Source organism: Zonotrichia albicollis, chromosome 7 (genome assembly GCF_047830755.1).
Source record: "Zonotrichia albicollis isolate bZonAlb1 chromosome 7, bZonAlb1.hap1, whole genome shotgun sequence".
Lineage (NCBI taxonomy): Eukaryota > Metazoa > Chordata > Aves > Passeriformes > Passerellidae > Zonotrichia > Zonotrichia albicollis.
In genome coordinates this window covers 37,041,230-37,062,297 of record NC_133825.1, presented here as the reverse complement: position 1 = coordinate 37,062,297, position 21,068 = coordinate 37,041,230, and the positions used below count along the sequence as shown (strand labels likewise).

At 38.8% G+C, this 21,068-nt stretch overlaps 1 protein-coding gene across 1 annotated transcript in view; it reads left to right on the top strand.

Moving 5' to 3' along the window:
- LCOR (ligand dependent nuclear receptor corepressor) overlaps window positions 1-21,068 on the top strand; it is a 63,872-nt gene that overhangs the window by 10,554 nt on the left and 32,250 nt on the right. Inside the window, exons 2-3 of the mRNA XM_074545091.1 lie at window positions 19,756-19,821; window positions 20,238-20,317. Coding sequence (XP_074401192.1) covers window positions 19,756-19,821; window positions 20,238-20,317 — 146 coding nt within the window. The remainder of the gene's footprint in view (window positions 1-19,755; window positions 19,822-20,237; window positions 20,318-21,068) is intronic.

Here is a 21,068-nt window from a genome sequence, read left to right as displayed (position 1 = left end):
AAGAAGTCGATCACAGCTGCTTTGGTCTATACTTACTGGCATGGTGATGAACTTTAGCACCTAAATGCGCTTGTGATGACACCTCACAAACTTCAGAAAGTAAGCAGTTATTTTTGGAAACTTTTTTCCCCTCAGGACTAAAACTACTAAACCTACTTAAAAAAAAGTCTATGCAAAAGCACTTTTTCTCAAGAAATTGACACCTTCTGCTTATTGTGTTTGTGGGCATTTCAGCATCCCAACCCTATATCCCTCTTGATGTTCCTTCTTGTCTTTCTAGTGTCTGAAAGTTGGAGGGCTTTCCCTTGTTGTAGGGAAGAAGAATAGTTATTTCCTATTCAGCTAGAGGAAAGGGATAAGCAATCCTGTGATCTTATATTGCCATGGTGCTGCCTAGGGGGGTCTTCATGATTGTGCTGGTAAGCAGCAAACAGAGCTAATTTCTGAGTTGGTTTGTACTAGGAGACTTGAAGGGTTAAGGGTGCTGAATTTATTTTGCAGTTTTGAGATTCTGTCGGAGGTGTCAAAATTTTTTTTAATAAATAAATAAGTCATGCTCTGAACACTGGTTTGCTGGCCCGTAGTTTTGCTGGTGTAGCTCTATTTGGCCTGTTAAACGAGCCTTGCTTGGTCTTATCCTATGCAAGCTGTTCCAGCTCCAGAGCTCAGTCCCCAAGGGGACTGGGTGCCAGAAGCCAGCTCGCTCTCAGACCAAGGCCGCGGGTCAGCCCCTAGCAAGCAGGGAATATTCAGCTCTTAGTGATCAGGCAGCTCTTGTGATTTCAGCTTTGCTTGCTAGGTATCTTTTCCCTTGGCCTAAGGCTCCAGCAGACGGTAGAGAGAGGAGAAGCAGAAGGCGCTGGCTGTTCCACGAGTGTGGCTTTATTGGAGGGTCCGTGAAGGGCCTCAGCTCTTCTTCTTCCGAGTTAGTAGGGGTACAGTATGCTACTTTTATACCCTTGGCCCGGATCCAATCCTGACCAATGGCAAAGGTGTTAGAGTGACCATAAGTGACCAATAGTAGGGTTACCAACATATTTCCTTACATGGCTATAGGGATAAGGTACAAGGCAGATGTCCCTGGAGACAGGAAACTTTTCCGCTGTGTCAGCATTCTATTCTCCAAGGGGCCCTGGCTAAACCTGAGAGGTTTACTACAGTCTGTGTTTAAGCTGGGTTGTGAAGTCAAGGTTTAATCAGCCTTGACTGTAATGAGAAGTTGCAGGTTGGTGTGAGCAGAGGGTGTGGGACCTTGGCTGTGAGTGGCCAGAAGGAGAGCCATGGATGTGGGTGTGTGGAGGTATCCCTATCGGGGATGTCCTTGCCTCTGAGCTGGGAACCGTCTGTTCTCAGAGGCAGTGAAAGGACACCAGTGCCTGCAGGAGCACCTTGTGCTTGTGTGTGACAAGTGAGCTCTCCTGAGGACAAATTCCTGCTTTCTGTCAGCGTGGCAGCCCGTGTGGAAATGTGCTGTGGCTGGAGTGCAGGAGCTGCCTCACCCCTGCTGTCAGTCCACACACGTGTGGGGCTGCCGTCTAAAGCAGCTCGGGTCTGCTGCTCTTGGGAAATTGATCTCTTGCCTCACATGACCTCACAGAAGGTCATAAGCTTACTCTTGTTTTCAAGATGACCTGTAAAATCCTTGTCTGTGGGCTTTCAAACTCCTTGGTAAGGCATTGTTTAACTCGGGTGGCTTCTTGCTAGTTCCTTTTGAGGAGAGGTAGAGATGGAAATTAACTACCAGGACATCATAGCTTTGGAATATCCCAAGAGTTTTTCTTCTTAGAACCAGTGAAGGAAAATGAATATTTCTTCAAAACTAGGTCTCTTGAAAATCCAGATTTAGCAAAAATGAGGATGCTTCACAAAGAATGCTTTTAGAAAAGGAGATAATGAGCTTTAATAGCGGTGGAAAGACTAAATTCTTCCAAATACATCTTGAAGCATTTTTGGGGAATGGTCAAAATATTTCCCACTTCAGAGGAAAAAAAGAGTTTCAGGTAACTTACTACCTGATTTTCCCATCAAAGAGAAAAGTGTATTCATCTGAAGCCTTTGCTTATTAAAGTTCTAATGTGAAACTTGAGGGGGCAGTGTTTGGGGAGGCACTGGTGGGAGAAGGCAGCCAGGTTCTGGTGGGTTTGTTTTGGTTTTTTGTTTGTTTGGTTGGTTTTTTATTTTGTTTGGGTTTGGTTTTGGTTTTGTTGTTTTAAGCTTAAAAAGTCAAGGGGAAGTCACCATGAAAAAGATATTCTAAAAACATACAACTTTCAGTCAAAGGTTAGGAGGGATGGCATAGGGATGTGCTTACATAGGTTCTCTGAAGGAAATTAACAGAAAATGGTCCTCAGGAATATCTAATAAAATTACTGTTGGCTTTTGAGCCATGAGTTATTCTTTGTCCACAATTAAGTTAAACATTATGCTGTTTTTTAAACTGTGTTGCATGACATTAGGCAAGTTTCTAGATGGTCAGATTTCTGAAAAGGCATGAAATTACTTTCTTTGCAATATTACTGTTTTGGTGAAAAATATTGAAATGTGTTGATTATAATTTATATACCCTAAAAATGATGTTCAGTGTTTGTAGAAGGTGCTCTAGGAAACATTAAGCAGACTTTATTCCTTTTTAAAATAAAGGAGAGGTTATGCTAGAGCAACTGTAATAAAGCATTTCATCCTGTTTTTGAAGAAACTGCAAGTCCAAATTTCGGATCTTGCCAAACTGCAACTTACGTGTTACATTTAGAGTAGGTACAGGTTTGGGCAGGAACTCCTACCATAATTTCTGAGAAATCACAATTGTATGTCTCTTAACCTAAATGAGCAGTATGGGAGATACAATTGTTTAATGCTCACCAGTTTATAAGATTATTCAGGAAAGATTTTGGTTCCACCACAGGTAAACAGAATACGTGTCCAAGGGATGCCCAGCAGTAGAAGTGAATTTCTGTATAAAACCAGAGTTCATGGTTGCACAGCAGTTTTTACTCTCATGTGGATTTAAAATGCTGCAGGAGAAGGGTGATCACACCACCCCCTTTGTGCCGCTGCCCTCACTTTGTGTAAATGCATGCTGGGTTGGATCAGGAAACTGATCCCTGAACCATCTTGTCGTGTTACTGTGCAAATGCGAGATGAGTGAGCATCTGGGGGGTGGGGAGGATGAGTGGGATCAGCTCTTTCAGTGGAGAGGTGGATTTATCACGGATTAAAGTGCCAGGTGATCAGTAATCATAGCTTCAAAACATTGAAACATGCTGCAGAATGAACTTCCCTGGTACAGTAACCTTCAGTTTGCAGTAATGTGTCTTCTAGTGACTTGGGATAAGTGAATTGTGGAATTTTGTGTTTTCTTACTCTGCTTCTCATAGCTAACAATTTTTGCACAGTATATTTTGCAGTCATACATTTTGCATACACAGGCATTTTAATAATTTTTATCACCCTCCTTTAATGCACTTGAGTCAGGCAAGCCTCATTTTACTCCTGATGCTGCCTTATTAGTCAATGTGCCTTAAGTTGCAGTAAGTCTTGTGTAGATAAAGATCTTTATCCAATATGTTTGTTTTTCATAAAATTAACAGAGGGTTACAGAGAAACTGATGCTGCAGTGGGGACATCAGGGTCATCACTAGTTAGCAAAAAATGATTTTCAGGGATGAAACCAGCTGAATCTATCTTTATAGTAATTCTCATAGGTATTTCCTTGCTCTGGTTCCTTTGACATAATGGTAGTCTAAATTCTCCTTTTGAACTCGAGTCAACACATTTTTGAGTGTTGGCCTAAAGGAAGGGATTCTCTTTACCTGGTTGGGTAATCTGTGTTTTTGGGCTTTAGCAAAATGACAGCAATCTCTGCTGGGGTCCCTTACACCTTAGGTTTGTGTTGCCAACTGGGGAGATGGGCCAGTGCTGAAACAGCTTGTTTGGGGTCAGTGTTCTCCCAAAGAGCAGGGGCAGTGGGTTTCTAGCCTCTAGAACCTCCTGGACCTCAACCCCTCATTACACCAGACTTCAGAGCATTCTTGGTCTAGTGCAGTATCTTCCATTTCCAGTGAAAACAGTCCCTACTACAGAGGGATACATAGGTTTGGACTGGACTTTTTATGTGGTCAGCCAGTCAGAATGCATATTCAGCACAACTGCTGGTTTTTAGGGATTTTGTGTTAAGACAAAGTTTACAACTGCCATGGGGCTTGCTTCCAAAGCAGAGTCATTAGGGAGAAAAAGCAGGTAGAGCTAAGGGCAGTTAGCACTTGTGCTGAGTTCATCTGAGATTCATCAGCCAGCATCTCCTGCTGGCTGACCAAGGAGCGTGCCAGGGCTGTGTCAGACCGGCTCTGCGTTCATGGGAGAGAGCTGGAGTGAGCACCACTCCCTGCTAACCCCTCTGCTCCTTCTGCAGGGTCCCACTGCCTTCCATAAGGACTCTGTGAGCTCTGGGCTGGCCTCTCCTACAGGAGCGGGGCTCTGTCCTGCTTCTCTGTGTCTCGCCTGGTCTCTGCAGCACGCTGTGCCAAAACCTATGCACCATGGAATGTTGTTGACTCTATCTCCTTTCTGTTTTAATAGGCCTTGATTTTCCAGCATCTTGACTGTAAGATGCATCTCTCATGGATTTCATTTGCAAGGAGTCCAGTGCAGTTACACACCTGACAAACTGGAGTAATTGCATGCTGCTCTTTAACAGACTTCTAAGCAGCAGCTATGCTCTTCTTCTGAAAAGAGGTTTTCTGTGATGTGCTGGCTGTGCTTTTCATGATGGCACTGGTTAAGTCATCTCCTTGTATTGCCACTTACACTTTTGCCCTTATTGGAATTGGGATTCTGGGCTAGGTAAACCTTTGTCTTAACCCTGAACACCCATTCTCATACAAGGTGAACTTAGAGAAGTTACTGCTTAAAAAAGAGAGAAGTGAGGGGGGTGTGTGCAAAATCACTTATCCTTTCTGCAGTCTCATGAACTTCTAGCAGTGTAACTGATGCAGTGTAGGAGTAGGAATGAGTGATGGAGTAGAGAAGGAAAGGGCTGCAAAACCTGCTGTTGCTACTGCTCCAGAGACTACTTTGAATCTGTGAGGTGATTGCACTTTGCCTCTATGAATCTTGCCTCATGCCAGCACCGATCTTTTAAAAGGGGCAAAAGATTGCAGAGATACTTTGCTAGTGTCCTCTGGTGCAAAATCAGAGATTAATTTTTGTTACGTCTGAAGCCATGCATCTTCCTGAAATACACCGAGTTCTTCAATGAGATTATGTGATTCTTAGTTCTGTACTGTCTTTATGGTTTATAAAAATTAACTAATTTAATGCCCATGCTGTGTTTCATGTGCCTTTGGCTTGAGGGATACCTGGCAGCATGTTGTTTAAATCTCCATTGAAATGTGCAGGGCTAACCAGTTTCTGTCAAAGATGAAGCAGACTGGTAGGAGCTGTTTTGTTCTTGCCATCACACCACGAGCAGCAGCTGAAGATGTGCACAGGATGACTTATTTCAGAAATCACATAGCTTTGCAGTCGTCAAGGGGAAGGAAAACCTTCAGTCTCCTATTTGCTTGTGATGATGGGATGCATAAACTGGAGCATGAGTCTCCATGCTGGAGCTTCTCCTAATGTTCAGCAACATGATAGGCAGAAAGATGGCTTCTGGTAAAATGTTGAACCTGTTGGTTTGGTATTTTGATTTTTTATTTTGTTTTGGTTTTTTCTTTTTTTGTCTGTGGACTGCCATGAGTACAAACCATCTACACGATTGCCTCATGGAACCCTTGGTACCGAGGAAAACAAATTCTGTAAAATTAGCCTATTTTGTTAATTTGGGAATGAATCAGAAAAAATGGTTCTTAGTTTGTGTCTAGAAATATTTCTTAGAAACAAAGACTTGACAATCCTTGCAGATGTACGCTGGTAACTGTAACTTTTGCATTTGCCTTTGTCTGCCCTGGGTGAGGAGCCTCTTGTCTTTCTGAAGGCAGAGCCTGTGCTTTCCTCCTGTTATCTTTGCTATTAAAGCTGGATAGTGCTGACACCTGCCTTGATGGATGAGTGGATGTCATTCTTGGGAAAAGTAAATTTAAGGCAAAAAATAAATGACGAAGGATTTTTTTAAATTCTTCTTTCTTTTTAGTAGTTGAACTAGCAGTTTTGGTTTATTTTCTCAAGGACCACAGGAATAAATCTGAACAATGCAAGGTTGAGTTGCACCTGTAAAAGTGGATTCGTTTTCTTAGCTTCCTCCTGTTCTGCACAAAGCCACAAGCAGCAGAAGTACTGGAAGAGCCTGCTGCGTAGGCTTATGCTAACCGTATGTTAACTTTGCTTAAAAAAAATTAAACCCTACCTCCTGCAGAACTTGATTTGCCATTGAGAAGAGTTTTCCACTTGCTGGGCATGAAGGGGAATTTTTCAGTCCTGGCAATTGTGCAGAGAGATGGCTATTGTTATTGCCTCAAAGACTGTAGAAAGAACTTTAATTTCCCTGCTCTGTTTGGTGCCTCTGCAACTCCAGACTGTCTTTCAATGCACGTATTTAGCTGACTGTCCACTGTTGCTGCTTCTAGGTTCCTTTCATTTTATGTTTTATTCCACTATCCTTGTGGTTCTTCTACATTGAGTGTTTGGAGTTATTTTTCATGAGGTGTTTTTTGTTTCCAAAGTAATTTTATTTTTTCTCTGGGTCATTTATGTATTTGTCTTCACTAATGTTTGCAACATCTCCGAACATAGTATCCTCTGTGAATTTAACTAACGTGCTGTTTACCCTTTCTTCCAGATCCAGTTTCTGATCCTACTTCCACATTTGGGAGTATGCAAGGGACAAACACAACTCTTTGCGTAGCTTGACTGGATATCCCAAGACTAGGATGTTAGTATATTTAAACATTTTTTTTGCATTAAAATGTTGCCAGTATCTTAATTGCACATAGACTATTATTTCTTAAATGTAATTAACTTTATTGGCATTATGCATATTCAGAAGCTTGCTGGTAAAAACATTCTGCAGTCTGACTAGTGCTTATTGGTGACTTTAAAAAGGGTGCAGGAGTAAAAAGAATTTCAGGGTTGCTTTTTTAATGAGCTTATTTAGTGTTACAGCTTTAACACTCATTCTTGAAAGTGTTGGCTCTTTGTGTAATAAGATTAACTACAGGTTAATCCATGAACATATAAAATCTTTAGACTATGTTCAAGATAGTTATGAAAGACCATTTCAGACTTATGAATGCATGAAGAGAGATTTTTAAATACCTGAAATAGTCAAATATCTATAGAAATACTTGCATCAAATAAACATTAGCAAAACCCAAAATTGCACACTGAAGTCTTCTTTGATTCCCTGCATTGCAGGTCATATTGTTATTCTGGGTCTCATAAGGAGCCAGTTGTCTGAAAGAGTAAACCCTATGCTAAACTGTTTTTGCAGATGTGATAATGCAGTTTCCTTAAAAATGTGTTTTGTGATTATATCACTACTGCAAAATGAGGTATTGCATGTTTTCTGTAATGCAAATAATTGTATGGAAGTAATTAGCAATTCAAAGATAAAGTCAGCATTAAAATATGTGCTGTTTTGAAAAATGTTGGTTTTTTGACTTGGCTACTCTGTTCCATGTGTTCAACTACTACTGTATTTAATTGAATTACTTATTGAACACCAGGCAAGCAAGTATTTAAAATACTGAAGTCACTAGGATACCGAATACAGGGTTCATTGTGGAGCTGTGGATTTTGCAGGTTCCTTTCCAGCCTTAGTTTTCCAGTGTGCTTCTGTTCTTTTCCCCCTGTAAATGAAAGGAACCTTCTCTTCATGAGATTTGAATTTCTTTTGTTAAAACTGCTGCTGACCTTCTTGCCTGTGATTTTACAGTGATTAGGTATAGTTTCTCTGCTTGGATTTTAATTGATACTGTTCAGCTTTGTACATGGGTAATAAATCCAGTAAAATTGCAGTTCTTCTTTAACTTGGCTACTTTGGCAAAAGAAGAACTGGTGCAAGTTGTTCTGCAACACTTGTTCTGGTATCCCACTGCATTTTGTTTTAGTGTCTGATTTCCTTCACTCATGCCTCTGGTACTATTGCTGTGGTTTTATAGAAAAGTGTGTTATGGTCACCACAATGTGTTCTAGAAGTCTAATATTCCTTGAACTTGGAAATATTTCTGGTGTCAAAGATAACTTTTTTTTTTTTAAATTGGCTATATTTGAAATAATTTCCAAAGTACTTAAGATATAAAATTGATGGTAGTGGGGAGCAGGGCACTCACGTGAGGTAGTTATTAATGCTTCTTGCACACACAGTCATCAGTAATTTACTGTTCCCTCTTTATGCCATATTTTTTTCATTACATGTGCATGATAGTCTTTTTCTTTTAGAAAAGGGAGAAACTTATGAGGAATTCTGTAGGGGAAAAAAATTACCTTAGGGGAAGATATTTACAAAGTGTCTTAGACATCAACCAACTGAATAGTTGTTAGTGCTCCTGTAGACTTTTAATCCCTTAGGATCAGATTATTAGGGTGTAGCCTGCAGAAACTCAGTTTGCATCAAATTTCTTTGCTGTTTATATGACTGTACTGCTGGCAGTTCCTAGCTGTGGATTAGGAAATCCATTTTTGAGATTTTGCTCTGAAAGAACAATCAAGAAGTTACAAGAAGAGCTGCTTTGATTATAAGGGCACAGTGATACTGATCTTAAAAGCTGAATCTTCTAGCAAAGCAGCACTCAAAATTGGAAAGGGTTTCTGTTGTTTCTTCTTGTATAGGTTGTACCAGATACTTCAGTTTCTGGTGAATTTAGCAGTGCAGCGCAGTGGGCAAGCTTGAGAAGATTTGTGTATATGTTACCTGGAAAATTGAATTCTGATTTGGAACAAAGAACTAACTTATGATTTGGAACTAAGAACTAACTTATGATTTGGAAGGCTGAGTGCTCTCCCAGTGTTTCTTCACTTAGCATGAAAGAATTGGTTTCAGATCTTCTGATCTTCCTAGTGATGATAGTGACTTCATTCTTTGAAAAGAACTGAGGGAGATTTAGCAGGTTTACTAAGACCTTTTTATTGAGATACTAACTAAAATTAGAGCAAGACTGGCTGTTGTAGAAGTCTTATCTTCAGATGTTTTGTCTTTGTAACAGTTTGATGTTCTTGACTAGAAACCTGTAATTTGTTTAATTGTAAGCATATCCTGAGATTGTGCTGCAACACAGTGACATTGAGAAACTGAGTGTGCAGAAAGTATGGGACTGCTGTCTTCTCTCAAGTTCAGATCACTAATGATGCTTTGAAGCAAGAACTTCTACTAGAATGAAAGCAAATGTATGAGGGTATAGGGTGGCCTCAACCAAAGTACAGTGGATTAAACATTTGACTAAAGAAGGCCAATAATATATGCTATATTTCAGGACTTCCAGAAGGTCTGGAATAAATAAGATGGAGAAGACAGCAGTGTCAGAAAGCTGCACATAACTGCTTGGTTTGAGGAACACTTAAAGATGATGATAGGAACTGAAATTACTATGTATATAACTCAGTTAAGTGCACTATAAGCTGTTAAATATACCATTAAACACCAAATTCACTGTAGCTATCCAGAAAAGGTACTTGGGAATAATTTTGAAATCCTGGATGGTCATCATGAAATCTGTGTTCTCTATCATGTTACTTTTGCATCACCCAAATTCCAAGGGATCTTTTCTGGCTATGATCTTTATTTCTGATGCAGTATTTATATCAGATATCTGTCTTTAATCTGAATAAGGGAAAGGCAGTCTGAGAGAGCAAAACACTAAATTGGGCAGATCTTGATTTCTGCAGTCTTGTCTAAGGTGTTCCTCCCTGGTCCATCCACTTGTTCCTGCTGATGTAACTGGACTAAGCCGGGAAATTGTTAGCATCTAGAAAAAAGGCAAGCAAAAATGATTATTTTTTAAAGTCTTCTGTATATTCTTATGTAGTAATTTATATTGCCAGTCAAAAGTGTGATTAGAAATGCTGATGGTCAAGCAGTCTGAGCTCAGCTTACAGAATTGGTGATGTGTGTCTGAGGCTAAAGGGTTAGTAAGACTCCAAGAGTTGAGACATGAAATGATGGTAGACATTATGTGACATCAAAAGTGAGAGAGAGATTTATCAGTCACTTGCTCTTTGGGAAAATTTCACTAAACTCCAAAGGTCAGGCTTTTTTACAGCTATTTATGTGAGTTTCTGGCATCTGATTGTAGTTATTTTTTTAGAAAAGGTTTACTGGTCCTCATCTACACTGAGTAATGTTCCATCACATCTGGCAATTTCAGTTCCCGCAGTTAATTTCAGCACCAAATTGTTTTTCTGCTGTAATATTTTGTTGCAAAGTTGTCAGCAGCTGTGCTGGTGCTTTTCTGTTTCCAGAGGAACATCAGGGCCTGCAGCTTCTTCAGTGCATTGGCATAACCCGAGGTGTGACTGAAGGATAGCTTAAGAATATTTCTGTTAGTATTTGGTTCTGTTGACACAAGAATAACAACAGTAATACAGCTGTGTCTTCCTTGCTGTATGCAAGGGTAGTCATGTGCTTACTTTGTACCTTTGTGTTCTTAATACTGCTGCTGTGCAAACAGCCATAAAGCTGGAGAGGATTGTTAGGCTTAGTTTTGCTTCCTTTGGGTTTGCACCTTGTGTTGTAGACTCATGGAATAATGCCTCACTTGATGTATACTTGCAAGTGTGACTTCAGTGATGACAATTAGTCACTATAACCTGCCCTGTAGCTGGTGTGAATTCTGTGTCTTTCGGTGTTAAGATACTCCTCTGTGTGTGTTGATTTGTTTTCAGGGTTTTTGTTTAAGGTATATAACTTGTGACTCCCTGCCTTGCTTTTGTTTACCCTTTCATTTTTGTGTAGCTGCCTGTATCACCTTCTGATTTCACCTAGATCATTCTTCCTATTGAGGCAGAAATCAGCTGTCCATCTGAAAAGGCTAAGGATGCTTTTCTAGCATTTCTGGAAAGCCTTCTCAGAACATCACATGTGCTTCATATTCACTGTAGTCATGATTCAGCTTTCTTACCATGATCTAGAGCTTTCTTTGCTTTTGTTAAGCTTCTTAATCAGAATTTAGATACTCACTGATGTGGTGAAATAATCACTTGACTTAATAGTGCTGTATCTTTGTATACCACAAGATTTTTCAGGATGCTGTGAGCTAGCTGGAGTCAAGGTGTACTGTTCATTGAGGCAATTATGTAATGGCTTATTGAAGAGGTTTATTTTACACCAGACAGACTTACACTCACAAAAAACAGAGTAAAAATGCTCTTGGCAATTTTTACCTTACAGGTAAACTCAGTATATTCACCTCTCAACTCAGAAATGTTCAATTGTTTTCATGGGTCTGTTCATTGAAGGTCATCAGATGTTCAATGATTGGTGATGTGATTATGTTTAGTTTCCTAAAGAGAATCATGTTTTCATTCCCATTTACTGATTACTTGAACAGATCTGAAAAATCTCTGTAGAGATGGTGAAAGGGATGTCTACAACTTGAGAGCTGAAGAAAAAGAATAATGTATTGAGTTAATTCAGTAATGAATCATGGTATAAATGACCTCTTGTGGTGAAGAAGTTGAAACTGAGTCACACTGCAGGAGTTTTCTAGATCACAGCTGTGGTTTGGTAGATGCTTTTTCTGCTGGCAGTTCTTGTTTAAGTGGATTCAGCAGCTTGTACCTACCATTTCTGGGCTGGTTTTTAGCTTTGAATTATTTCAATGAATGAGGTTTCAGTAGGTGACTGTGTTGCAGACAGGGAACAGTGTCAGGCAAGACTGGATTGCTGAGGGAGGCAGCCCTGTTCAAACAGGACAGTTGTGGAGTATGAAATGGAGTTAACTCATCCTCTGATGCTTCTGCACTGTGCCAGTATCTCTTGAGGCTGGGCTGCAGGTCCCTGCTGTGCTGTGTGTGCATTGTCATTCTTGAGCTATTTGACTTTTCTAATCTGTGAACTTCCTAGCTAGTTCTTACAGTTTCTCATCAGTAAAAGTTGTACCTGGTTGCCTGTTGGAACTCCATACCTGGAGGTTGAGCAAATAAGAGCACTGTCTTTGAACTGAGATACTGAAAAGCAAATCCCACTTCAATTTTTATTTTAAAAATTCATGTGCTTGGATTTTATTTTAGTTAAGTTACTTTTTTAAAAAATTTAGATCCTCTTCTACCATTAAGGAAAACCTTTATTTTTTTAAGGATGCATAGAAAGTTGGTAGTTGCTGAAACTGTTGTAATTCTTTGTCATTTTGTGCTGTGTGTATTTTCTGGTTTATTTTCTAAGGTAATAAAATGCAAGTATTTACATGAGAAGATTCCAGTTAGGTCCTGCATTAGTGGTGCCTGACTGTGAAGGAAACCAGATAGTCATACAATAAATCTCCTGATTTTGAGTTAAATGTAAACCAGAAACCCACAACCCCTGACTTGAACAACTAGCCAGATTAGTGGTGCAGTATCTATAAATTTGAGGATCCTTTCACCCCTGTAAATCCATATGAAAATTGCAACTCAGCCTGCCAGAACAATTGATGTATCTTGAGGGGATCTTGAGACAGCCACTGCAATGTCCTTAGCTTTTCTTGAATTCTGCTTCTGAGACTTTTGTTTGGAAATAAGAAGTTTGCATGCCTTTGTGTAATTCTCTTCTTGATATCAGATTGCTCACACAAAAATACTCCTCGTGGGAGGGAAGCAGGAGATGATCCATATTTTGCTATACTCTGCACTCAGGCAACAAGCTTTATAACTTGTCACTTCTGGTTTTTTGGGGTTGAATTTTCAGTTGTAATCAGTGAGATAACCTGCCAGTTAGAGTGCTAACATTGGATGGAAAGTCTCCTGTTTCCATTTCTTGTACTGTGACACAAGCTGGTAACTTGCTTTGCTTCTCTGCTCTTCCTTGTAGAGCAGAGAGATCTCCCTTGTTCCAGGGTGTTTGTTTGGCAAGGCACTTTTCTGCTGTGAAGGCAAGTGGATTGCAGCTCTGTAGTTCTGATATGTAGCTGTTATGCTGTCATATTTAGCTCATTAAATTTTAAATGCCTTGCTGTGAGTTTGGGATTGCATCAGAGAAAATGTTCTTAGACTTGGTTCTCAGAGGAAAAGGAATAGCTTGGTTGAGAGGGATGTTTGGAGAGCAGAGTGAGGATGGTCTGCTGCAGCTTTTTTATAAAAATTACAAACTAGTAGTGGAATTTTAATTAAATCCTGCAGGATTGATGGTCAGTCAGAAGCACTTCTATCAACAGCTCTTGTAGTTTTTTGCTGCTTTTTTGAGTCTCAGCTTACTGCTGCAGTAAGTTACTGTAACAGGGACGTAGTGGCTGTTTGGCAGAACATGCGCCTTGTTTGCTTCTTGATTGCTTCAAATGAAGCTTCTCTACTGGAGATGCTCTTCTACAGTGAATAAAGCATTACTCTAAAGCCAAAATTCTTTTTCTCTTGAGCTCCAAGTTCCTGTTTAGGGACCTCAGCACGTTATTGTGTATTCTGTCCTGAGAACAGGAGGTGTTTTGGTGCAGAAAGCTACAGAAGAGCTGTGTATTGCCATACAGAGCTTGGATATATCTGTCCTTTTAAACAGTACCTGTCTTAACATCCTTAGTTCTTTTCTTTTGTATGCATGTGGCTATATTGCTCTTAAAGAACCAGGTTGATATTTAAGGTCCTCATAATCCTCTGGAGCAGGAATGTGTGCAGTAAGTCCCTGAACAGTGCAGTTTCATTAACAAGAATGGAGAAGCATGAAATTTGAAAAATTGGTTGAGATGTTCAGCTTTTACTTTGTTCCCCAAGAAGCTAAAGCAAAGTTGATTTACCTTGTAGTTGGAGTCCTTAACTGGTCTCCATGCAGATAACGAGATCTCTCATCATAGGTAGATGGGAGTTTCTTATATTTTGTTGCATGAATAAAAGAATATTCACAACTTATAATTATATGCATGTCATGAGACTTAGTGTGTATTAATAACTGTCCTGTGACTTTTTTCCACCTCCCTTGTTGCTTGGTCTTGCTTTTCTATTAAGATGCCTGTGACTGAAACATTCAAGTTTAATAGATTTTTGTCCTGAAAGAGACAGAATTCCCGTGTTACACATAGAGTGTAGGATTTTTCTGAATTAATTCCTGCTTCAAATCCCATAGCTGTGGATAAATATAACCAATCTTGACCAGAAAATGTAGGCACTAGAAATCCAGTAAAAACCTGATGTGATGGTGGCTCTTGGTTCAAACTAGTTAATGAGACTCCTAGCATGATGAATCCAAGTGCTGGGAGAGAATGAAAGGGAAATAGATCTCAGCAAGCAGCCTATGCTTTCCTAAATAACTCCTTCAGAGTCCTGGAGTAGGGAAAACGATGATCCAGCCTTAGGGTGCGTGTCTTGTGTCTTCAGCTGGACCCTTGTAAAATTAAAGAGTGTCTAATGTCTGGCTGAGTTTGATCAGCTTCCAGTTCCAGCTGCTGGATCTGGGTATGTCTTTGAGAAGCTGTTTTTCCTGTTCCTAGATGTGTGATTTGTGGCTTTCTCCATTCCCCCTACCCCCCTTTCCAAGTAGTGTTTAATTGCATTTGCTTTCGTAAGCAGCTTCTGTGACCTGGGCCTTTTGTTAATTGCTGCTCTTCCTGCCTTTGTAGCTCCAGCAAATTCAGTGGCTGCTTTCTTCCAAGTCACTGGCTAGGCCTGAAATGGCAAATGGCACAGGGCCAAGAGCCAGTACCTGATGGACCTCACTGCCAGTAGTTTCTCAATGCCACCAATATTTTAAGACCTGTCACTTAATTAATTTTTAGTGTTTTGTATTTATCTGACTGATTTTTCTTTTCCCTTTGGTTTGCCTTAGGGTTTTGTTGGTTTTTTTTTTTTTTTTTTTTTTTTTTTTAATTTTGGGGTTTTTTAAAAATATGTGGTTTTAGTCAAGATGTGTCATGCAAGCCCAAAAGTCTAAAAATATTATATCAAACCCATTGTTAATTAAAATTTTAATTTTGTAAGACTCTAATAAGAATTTCTGTAAGCCCATGTTGATTTGACACCATTTTTGCTATCGATTCCTGAGAACTATTCATTGGTTTTGAAAACCTTTAGCAGTTTGAGACCCTGGTACTAACTTGTTTAATGTTGTGACATTTCAAAGTGATTTTTTTCTTTTTTTTGAGCCCATTGGGACTTCCACAATATTTCAGGACTTTTTGGAATTAAACACTGCTGCAAATACTCTGAGTAACTCACAGAAAAAAACCCAGCACACGTCCATTGAATATTAAAACAATTAACTTACAAATGTTAGTAACACCACCTTGATAGATTTTGTTGAATTATTGCCATCCTATTGAACATTTTGTAATATACTCCCATACTCCTACATATTTTATCTAAAAATTCCAGTATATATGTGCCTTGATTTTGATTTTATCTTTGCTTACATTAAAGCTGTTTGCATCTCCTCTCTGACTTTTGCAACATTTCTGAGTTTTGATTTAACATCTCTGCTCTGAGTCTTCCTGTCCATCATCCAACTGTTTGTCTCCTCTTTGTGCTTTTACTTCTAAGTCACTTGGGTTTGGGTTTTGTTGTTTTTTAAATTTTTTTCCCCCATTTAGCAGGTCAGATTTTCTCCCCCATGGGTTTGATGGTTTCTGATATGTTCTTAGATAGTTAATAAATTTAAACAAAATATGCAGCCAACTAATGTCTTAAGTGACTTGACTAAATTTCCAGCTTTTTGAAGTTGTCCTTTTAATGTGCAAATTGCTATATATTTGGCTGTTTATTATAAATAAATGCTGATGAATTACTTGTCTTAATTTCTATTGCAACTGGTCCATTGCAGTTTGATTTGATCCTTGTGGATCACTTCCAGCTCTGGATATTCTGAGTCTGGTTCTGTGACCTACTGTACTTAACTGCTGGCCTGGGTAGTACTCATTAAGTCTATTGAGGTTTAGTTTATAAATTGATATTCACTGATTAAATTTATATGCACAGATAAGGGCTGAGGAGTTGACAGCTCTGTATGTTGCTTTTAATTTTCTGCCCTTGCTATGCTGATTTTTTTTTTTTTTTGAGTTATTAACAATTTATGTAATAATACATTCAGAGCAATAGTAGTCTGTGGTTTTTTACTTCCCCCAAAATGATTTGTACCTGGAAGTTAAAGTCAGGCTTTACTGCTTTGACTAGATGCATATCTAGGGCTGAATTATGCAGTAACCATTCAGAGGTACATTTGAGCTGTGCTGTCTGGAGGGGTAAAAAAGCATTGTTTGACATGCTAGGCTCTGTGTCAATGGCACTCCAGAAGTGCCTCCCTATCTTTTTCTGAAGATCTTGCATTCCTGTTTTTACAGTAGAGAATGTGTCTCTGGCTGATTTGCATTACTAGATTCTGTTATCCCAAGGAGTCTGGAAGCTGCTTAATGTTCACAAGGGCTCTCAGTTTTAAGGGAGAAGAGGACATGAGGGCTTAACTGGGTTTTTTTTCCTTTGTTTTAAATTGTTGTCTTACACCATTAGCCATCAAACTACAATTACAGTTTAAATTTCTGACAAAATATTTGCTCATAGACGGGTAAAAATGCCAAGAAAAGATGAAAATAAAACTGTTTAGGTGCAGAGAGAAAACTAGTGAAAATTGATCTTGCTGAAGGCTGCATAGTCAACCTTCCCCCCCGCCTTCTCTTTAGTTTTAATTTCTTTCCTTGCTACTCTTAGCAGAAAAAATGGCACGTAAATATTCTGATTTTTACCAGAGGATGTTTTAGGGGAGGCTTTACTTGTTTACAGTTTAACTGTTGTGAAATGGGAATAAGTGTGTAACAACCTGTGCATTTAAAAAGTTATTCCACCGTTGCTTCAGTACTAAGGGTTTTCTTTCTTTGTACTGGGATTTTTTTTTCTAATTCTTCACTTCCTAGAGAGCCTTCTGGAAAAGAGAGATGTTTTAAAGTTTATAAATTCAGGGGGATTTTTTAAAATCAAAATATTTTTTTCTAAATTCTTACACTAACATCCAGAAAGTGTTTTTCATTGGAAAGGTCACCAGTAACATTTGTGAGAGTTAAATATGTGGCTGCTTTGATTGTGAAGAGCATATCAGAGATCTAAATACAACTGATATTGAAAATCTAATACTGATTTCTAAAATACTGGAATTTTCTTTCTTTTTCTTTCTTCTAATTCTGTTATTCCTGCAACTTTTCCACTGGCTCTGCTCTTCAGCTGCTATAAACTATCAGACACTGAAACACAGATGATGAAAATATAGAAAATGGAATTTAGCAGAGAGAGCCATGTTAATTTCTGTTCCATTTGAAATGCAGGAAAATATCATCTGCCAAATGGAAAAGGACAATCGGTGGGAAAAGAAATGTTCTTTTCAAGCTTCTAAGAGCAGTGACAATGGAGAGAAAAAATACTATAAAAAGTAGGCAGCTCCTTTTTCAAGATTTTGTTTTCAATGTATTCTGCATGATTAACTGTACACAGTTGCTCTTTTGGAGCCCTGAATGACTGAACACAACATCACAGGGCTTAAACTGCCTTTGCTGCATTGCACTTTGCATTTGGGGGGAACAGGGCTCAGCTTTATGGCAGTTTTTCCAGTCTCTAGTATAATTTTTGAATACATTCATACTTCCCTTATTTGCCTTTTTTAATGTCAAACATTGCACATAAGATGTTCTGCTGTTGCTATGCAACTGCTAAATCCAATATTTAATATTAATAAAACCCAAGTGGCATTAGCATCACTCAGAACAGTGGGCTAGCAAACTACGATCGTACAATATCCAAGCTGTAAAACTTGGCAGGGACTTCAGTGTGCAATTGCATGCATGGCAAACTGTGGGGCATGAGTCACTGCCAGTTACTATTAAAAGATTGATGAGTTTGAGTAAAATTTCTGAGGACTTTTGATTTTTATACATATATATATATAAAATAGAAGTTCGAAACAAAAAGATCAAGAACAAGGTTGGTTAGCTATTTTCCTTGAGGTTTCATTTCAGAATCAAATTCTGAGGGTCTCTACCCATATGTTAAAAACGTTATAAACTATTCAACGTTATAAACCTATGGGTCAATACCCTGATTCTCCTATTTTTCTTCTAGGTCAGGTTGGTCGGCCCTTTCCCACTGTTCCTGCCACTTCCTGAAGCCTGAATTGGCTTTTTTTGGAGGCAGTGCTACTTCTCTGCCTGACAAGGTGCTGTTCAATGGGATGTGTTTCCAGTTTCTCCTCTTCCACCTTGTTTTCTGATTTCTCCCTATTTCTCTTCACTCTTGACTGTTATTTCACCTTTTTTTTTTTTTTTTTTTTTGATTCTTGGTTCTTTCTGAGATTATATTTTTAGTGTTGTACCTCAGCAATGCTTTTGCCATGTAAGTCATGTTGCACCCTGCAAATTCTGTAGCATCCTGCATCGGATTGCTGAAGATGTTGGTGCACTGACACTCTTGCTGACACCCAGAGGAATGAAACACTGTTTGTCATTTCCTTTTAAAGACTGCTCTCCAAAACATAACTTAGATATTAGATCTGGATGAAGTCAGAATTATTTTAGAATTACTGCTCTTTTGAAGTGTAATAAACTATTTCCTTCATAGTACACGATCATTTAGATTTTGACTGATATCTTAAACATTGCTATTTTGGGTAGTTTATCTGTCCCTGATTCACCCATGCAAGTTTCTCTAAATTTAAGACCATACTTTTGTTTCTTAATTTGTTTTTTATTTCTTCTTCTGCCACTCAAAGACTCAAAGAAGTAGGAGAAGCTAGAAGCCCCTAGCTACTTGCAAACCATTCCTAAAGCTACAAAGCAAAAAGTATTGGAAGGGGTAGGGAAGGGCAGGCAATAGTAAAGTTATAGTCCTGAATTTTTCTGGTTATTCCATTTTTGTACATTTTTATAAGGTGGAATTTGTCTATCACCCTAAAGTAATCTTTGTACTTTTCACACTCTGCTAACCCGTCTTCTCACAGTACTGGGTGGTGAATAGCTCTGTAGATTTTTTACTGCCACCAGGGGGGTTAGTATAATATTGATTTAACTTTTCCAAATAATGGCAATAATTTTGGTGCACGTTTTTCCTCTTCTGGAATAAACTTAAATTGATTAGATTTATTTTAGGTGAGGTATAAATTGTGGCATTGAAGTAGATTGGACTGTGTGTGTCTTGGGTGCAAATCTGTGATTGAAATTTCATTCCGTACTAATATGGCAGTGCTGAATCCTTCTCCTTTTAATTTTCTCTCCTCAAAACTGCAGTTCTTGAGGAAACACTGGTTCTAATGTTTACTGAAATTCAGAAAAGTAACTGAATGCCACTGAGATGTAAGACTGTATTTTTGAAATTGGGAAAATTTACCTTCTTTCAGTTCAGAGGCTTAAATGAGAGTGTTTTTATTTGCATAGAAATTACTCGGTTGTGTTGTAGAACCTGCAGCATCCTATGTTCTTTTGCAAATGGTTTATTTCCATGTTGTAATGTTCTTTGTTTTAAACCTAGCTACTTAGAAAACTGCAGGAGTCAGTGGACTCTAGGTTGTGCTCTGATTTATCAGTAGTTCAGTCATCACAATTGACCCGTGTATCTTGTAATACTTGGAGAAAACGTGTTGAGCTCTGTTCTTGGAACAGATAAATATAGAACTGCTATTGTGAATATTGTGGTGACGTACTAATCTAGAAAGCTAACAATTCTTTTATTTGCTTTTAGGGTTTGAAAGTATTCTAGAAGGCCTGTTTGGACCTGGATTATTAAAAGATCTCAGTTTGTTTAAAGGTATTCAATCTCTATGTTTGTATCTTGTTCTGCATTTCTAATGACAGAAGCAGCCTCAGCTCTGCCTCTAGAAAATGTGTGTTACCGTGGTGATTTGTGCTTTTTTTTCCCCCTCCCCCAGGCAGTGCTCACAGTTAGTTTCATATTGGCTAAAATTACTAATGAGTGTGCGTTCATCTTTATGTAGCTGGGAGTGTATTTTGCAGTGCTCAGAAAAACAGATTTGTTGTGCATAGATAAAATGTATATAGTTTGGTAATCTGGGGATTTAGAAAAATGGCCGAAATGAAGCCTGAATCCTCAGAAAGCAGGCAAGAATGTTGTGAAACAGGTATTTAATTCAGCATTTCTCTTTTGGCTCCAGTTGTGTCGTGGTTTATGAATATGAAGTAATTTGCTATTCTTCTGATTTACAGACTGTGAGCCTGAAGGTGTTTCTGATTGGTCTTTTGATGAAAATTGTCTTTTCTGCTGCCTGAGAAGAGAAAAAGTGAAGGTAACAATGCAGATGTGTGAAGCTAGTAGTTGTAGGGGAGGGACAAAGGGAGGGAGTTTGCTGCTCCTAGTTAACTGAATATGGAAAATCTGCAACCTCCTACCCCTTTCTCCTTTGGAAAAAGGTTTTCTGAATTAAATGATGCAGGTTAATGAACAGACTTGCCTCTTTCTCTGTAACTTTTTCTTTGTAGTATGTAATGCAGGTGGTGGGTTTCTCTTTTTCTTCCCTGTGCATTAGCTCTTTCTGTTTGGTGTTTTTATTTGTTTTGGGTTTTCCTGGGTTCTTTGTAAGGGATCTTGTTGGGAATCATGAAACCTTTCCCAAGGGAGCCAGACTGTGGCTTGTGCATGTTTACTACAGTCAGATGATAGGCTTATCTTCAATATGGAAATGTGGTCCATTTTAACAGTCTGGAATCTTGTTCTGTATCTTGGAATCTTCTTCCCTGTGGGCCATATCCTTTTATTAAAGTGCTCTTGTGCATGGTAGATTTTTGTACTGTGCTTGTTCACAATGAAGTCACAACCTAAACATGGACAAGTCAGGTTTGCCAACACAATAAACTTGCAGTTTATTTTCTTATGGAGATTATAGTTGTGTATAAAACAAAAGCTATGGTGCTATACTGATTGTTGTTGAGCCCACGTATTGAAATCGTGATTGTTCTATAACATAGGAAGGAAGGATCATCTGTCTTGGCAAAACTTCCTTTACTGGAATTTGTAACTACTGCTTCTTCCTGCACAAT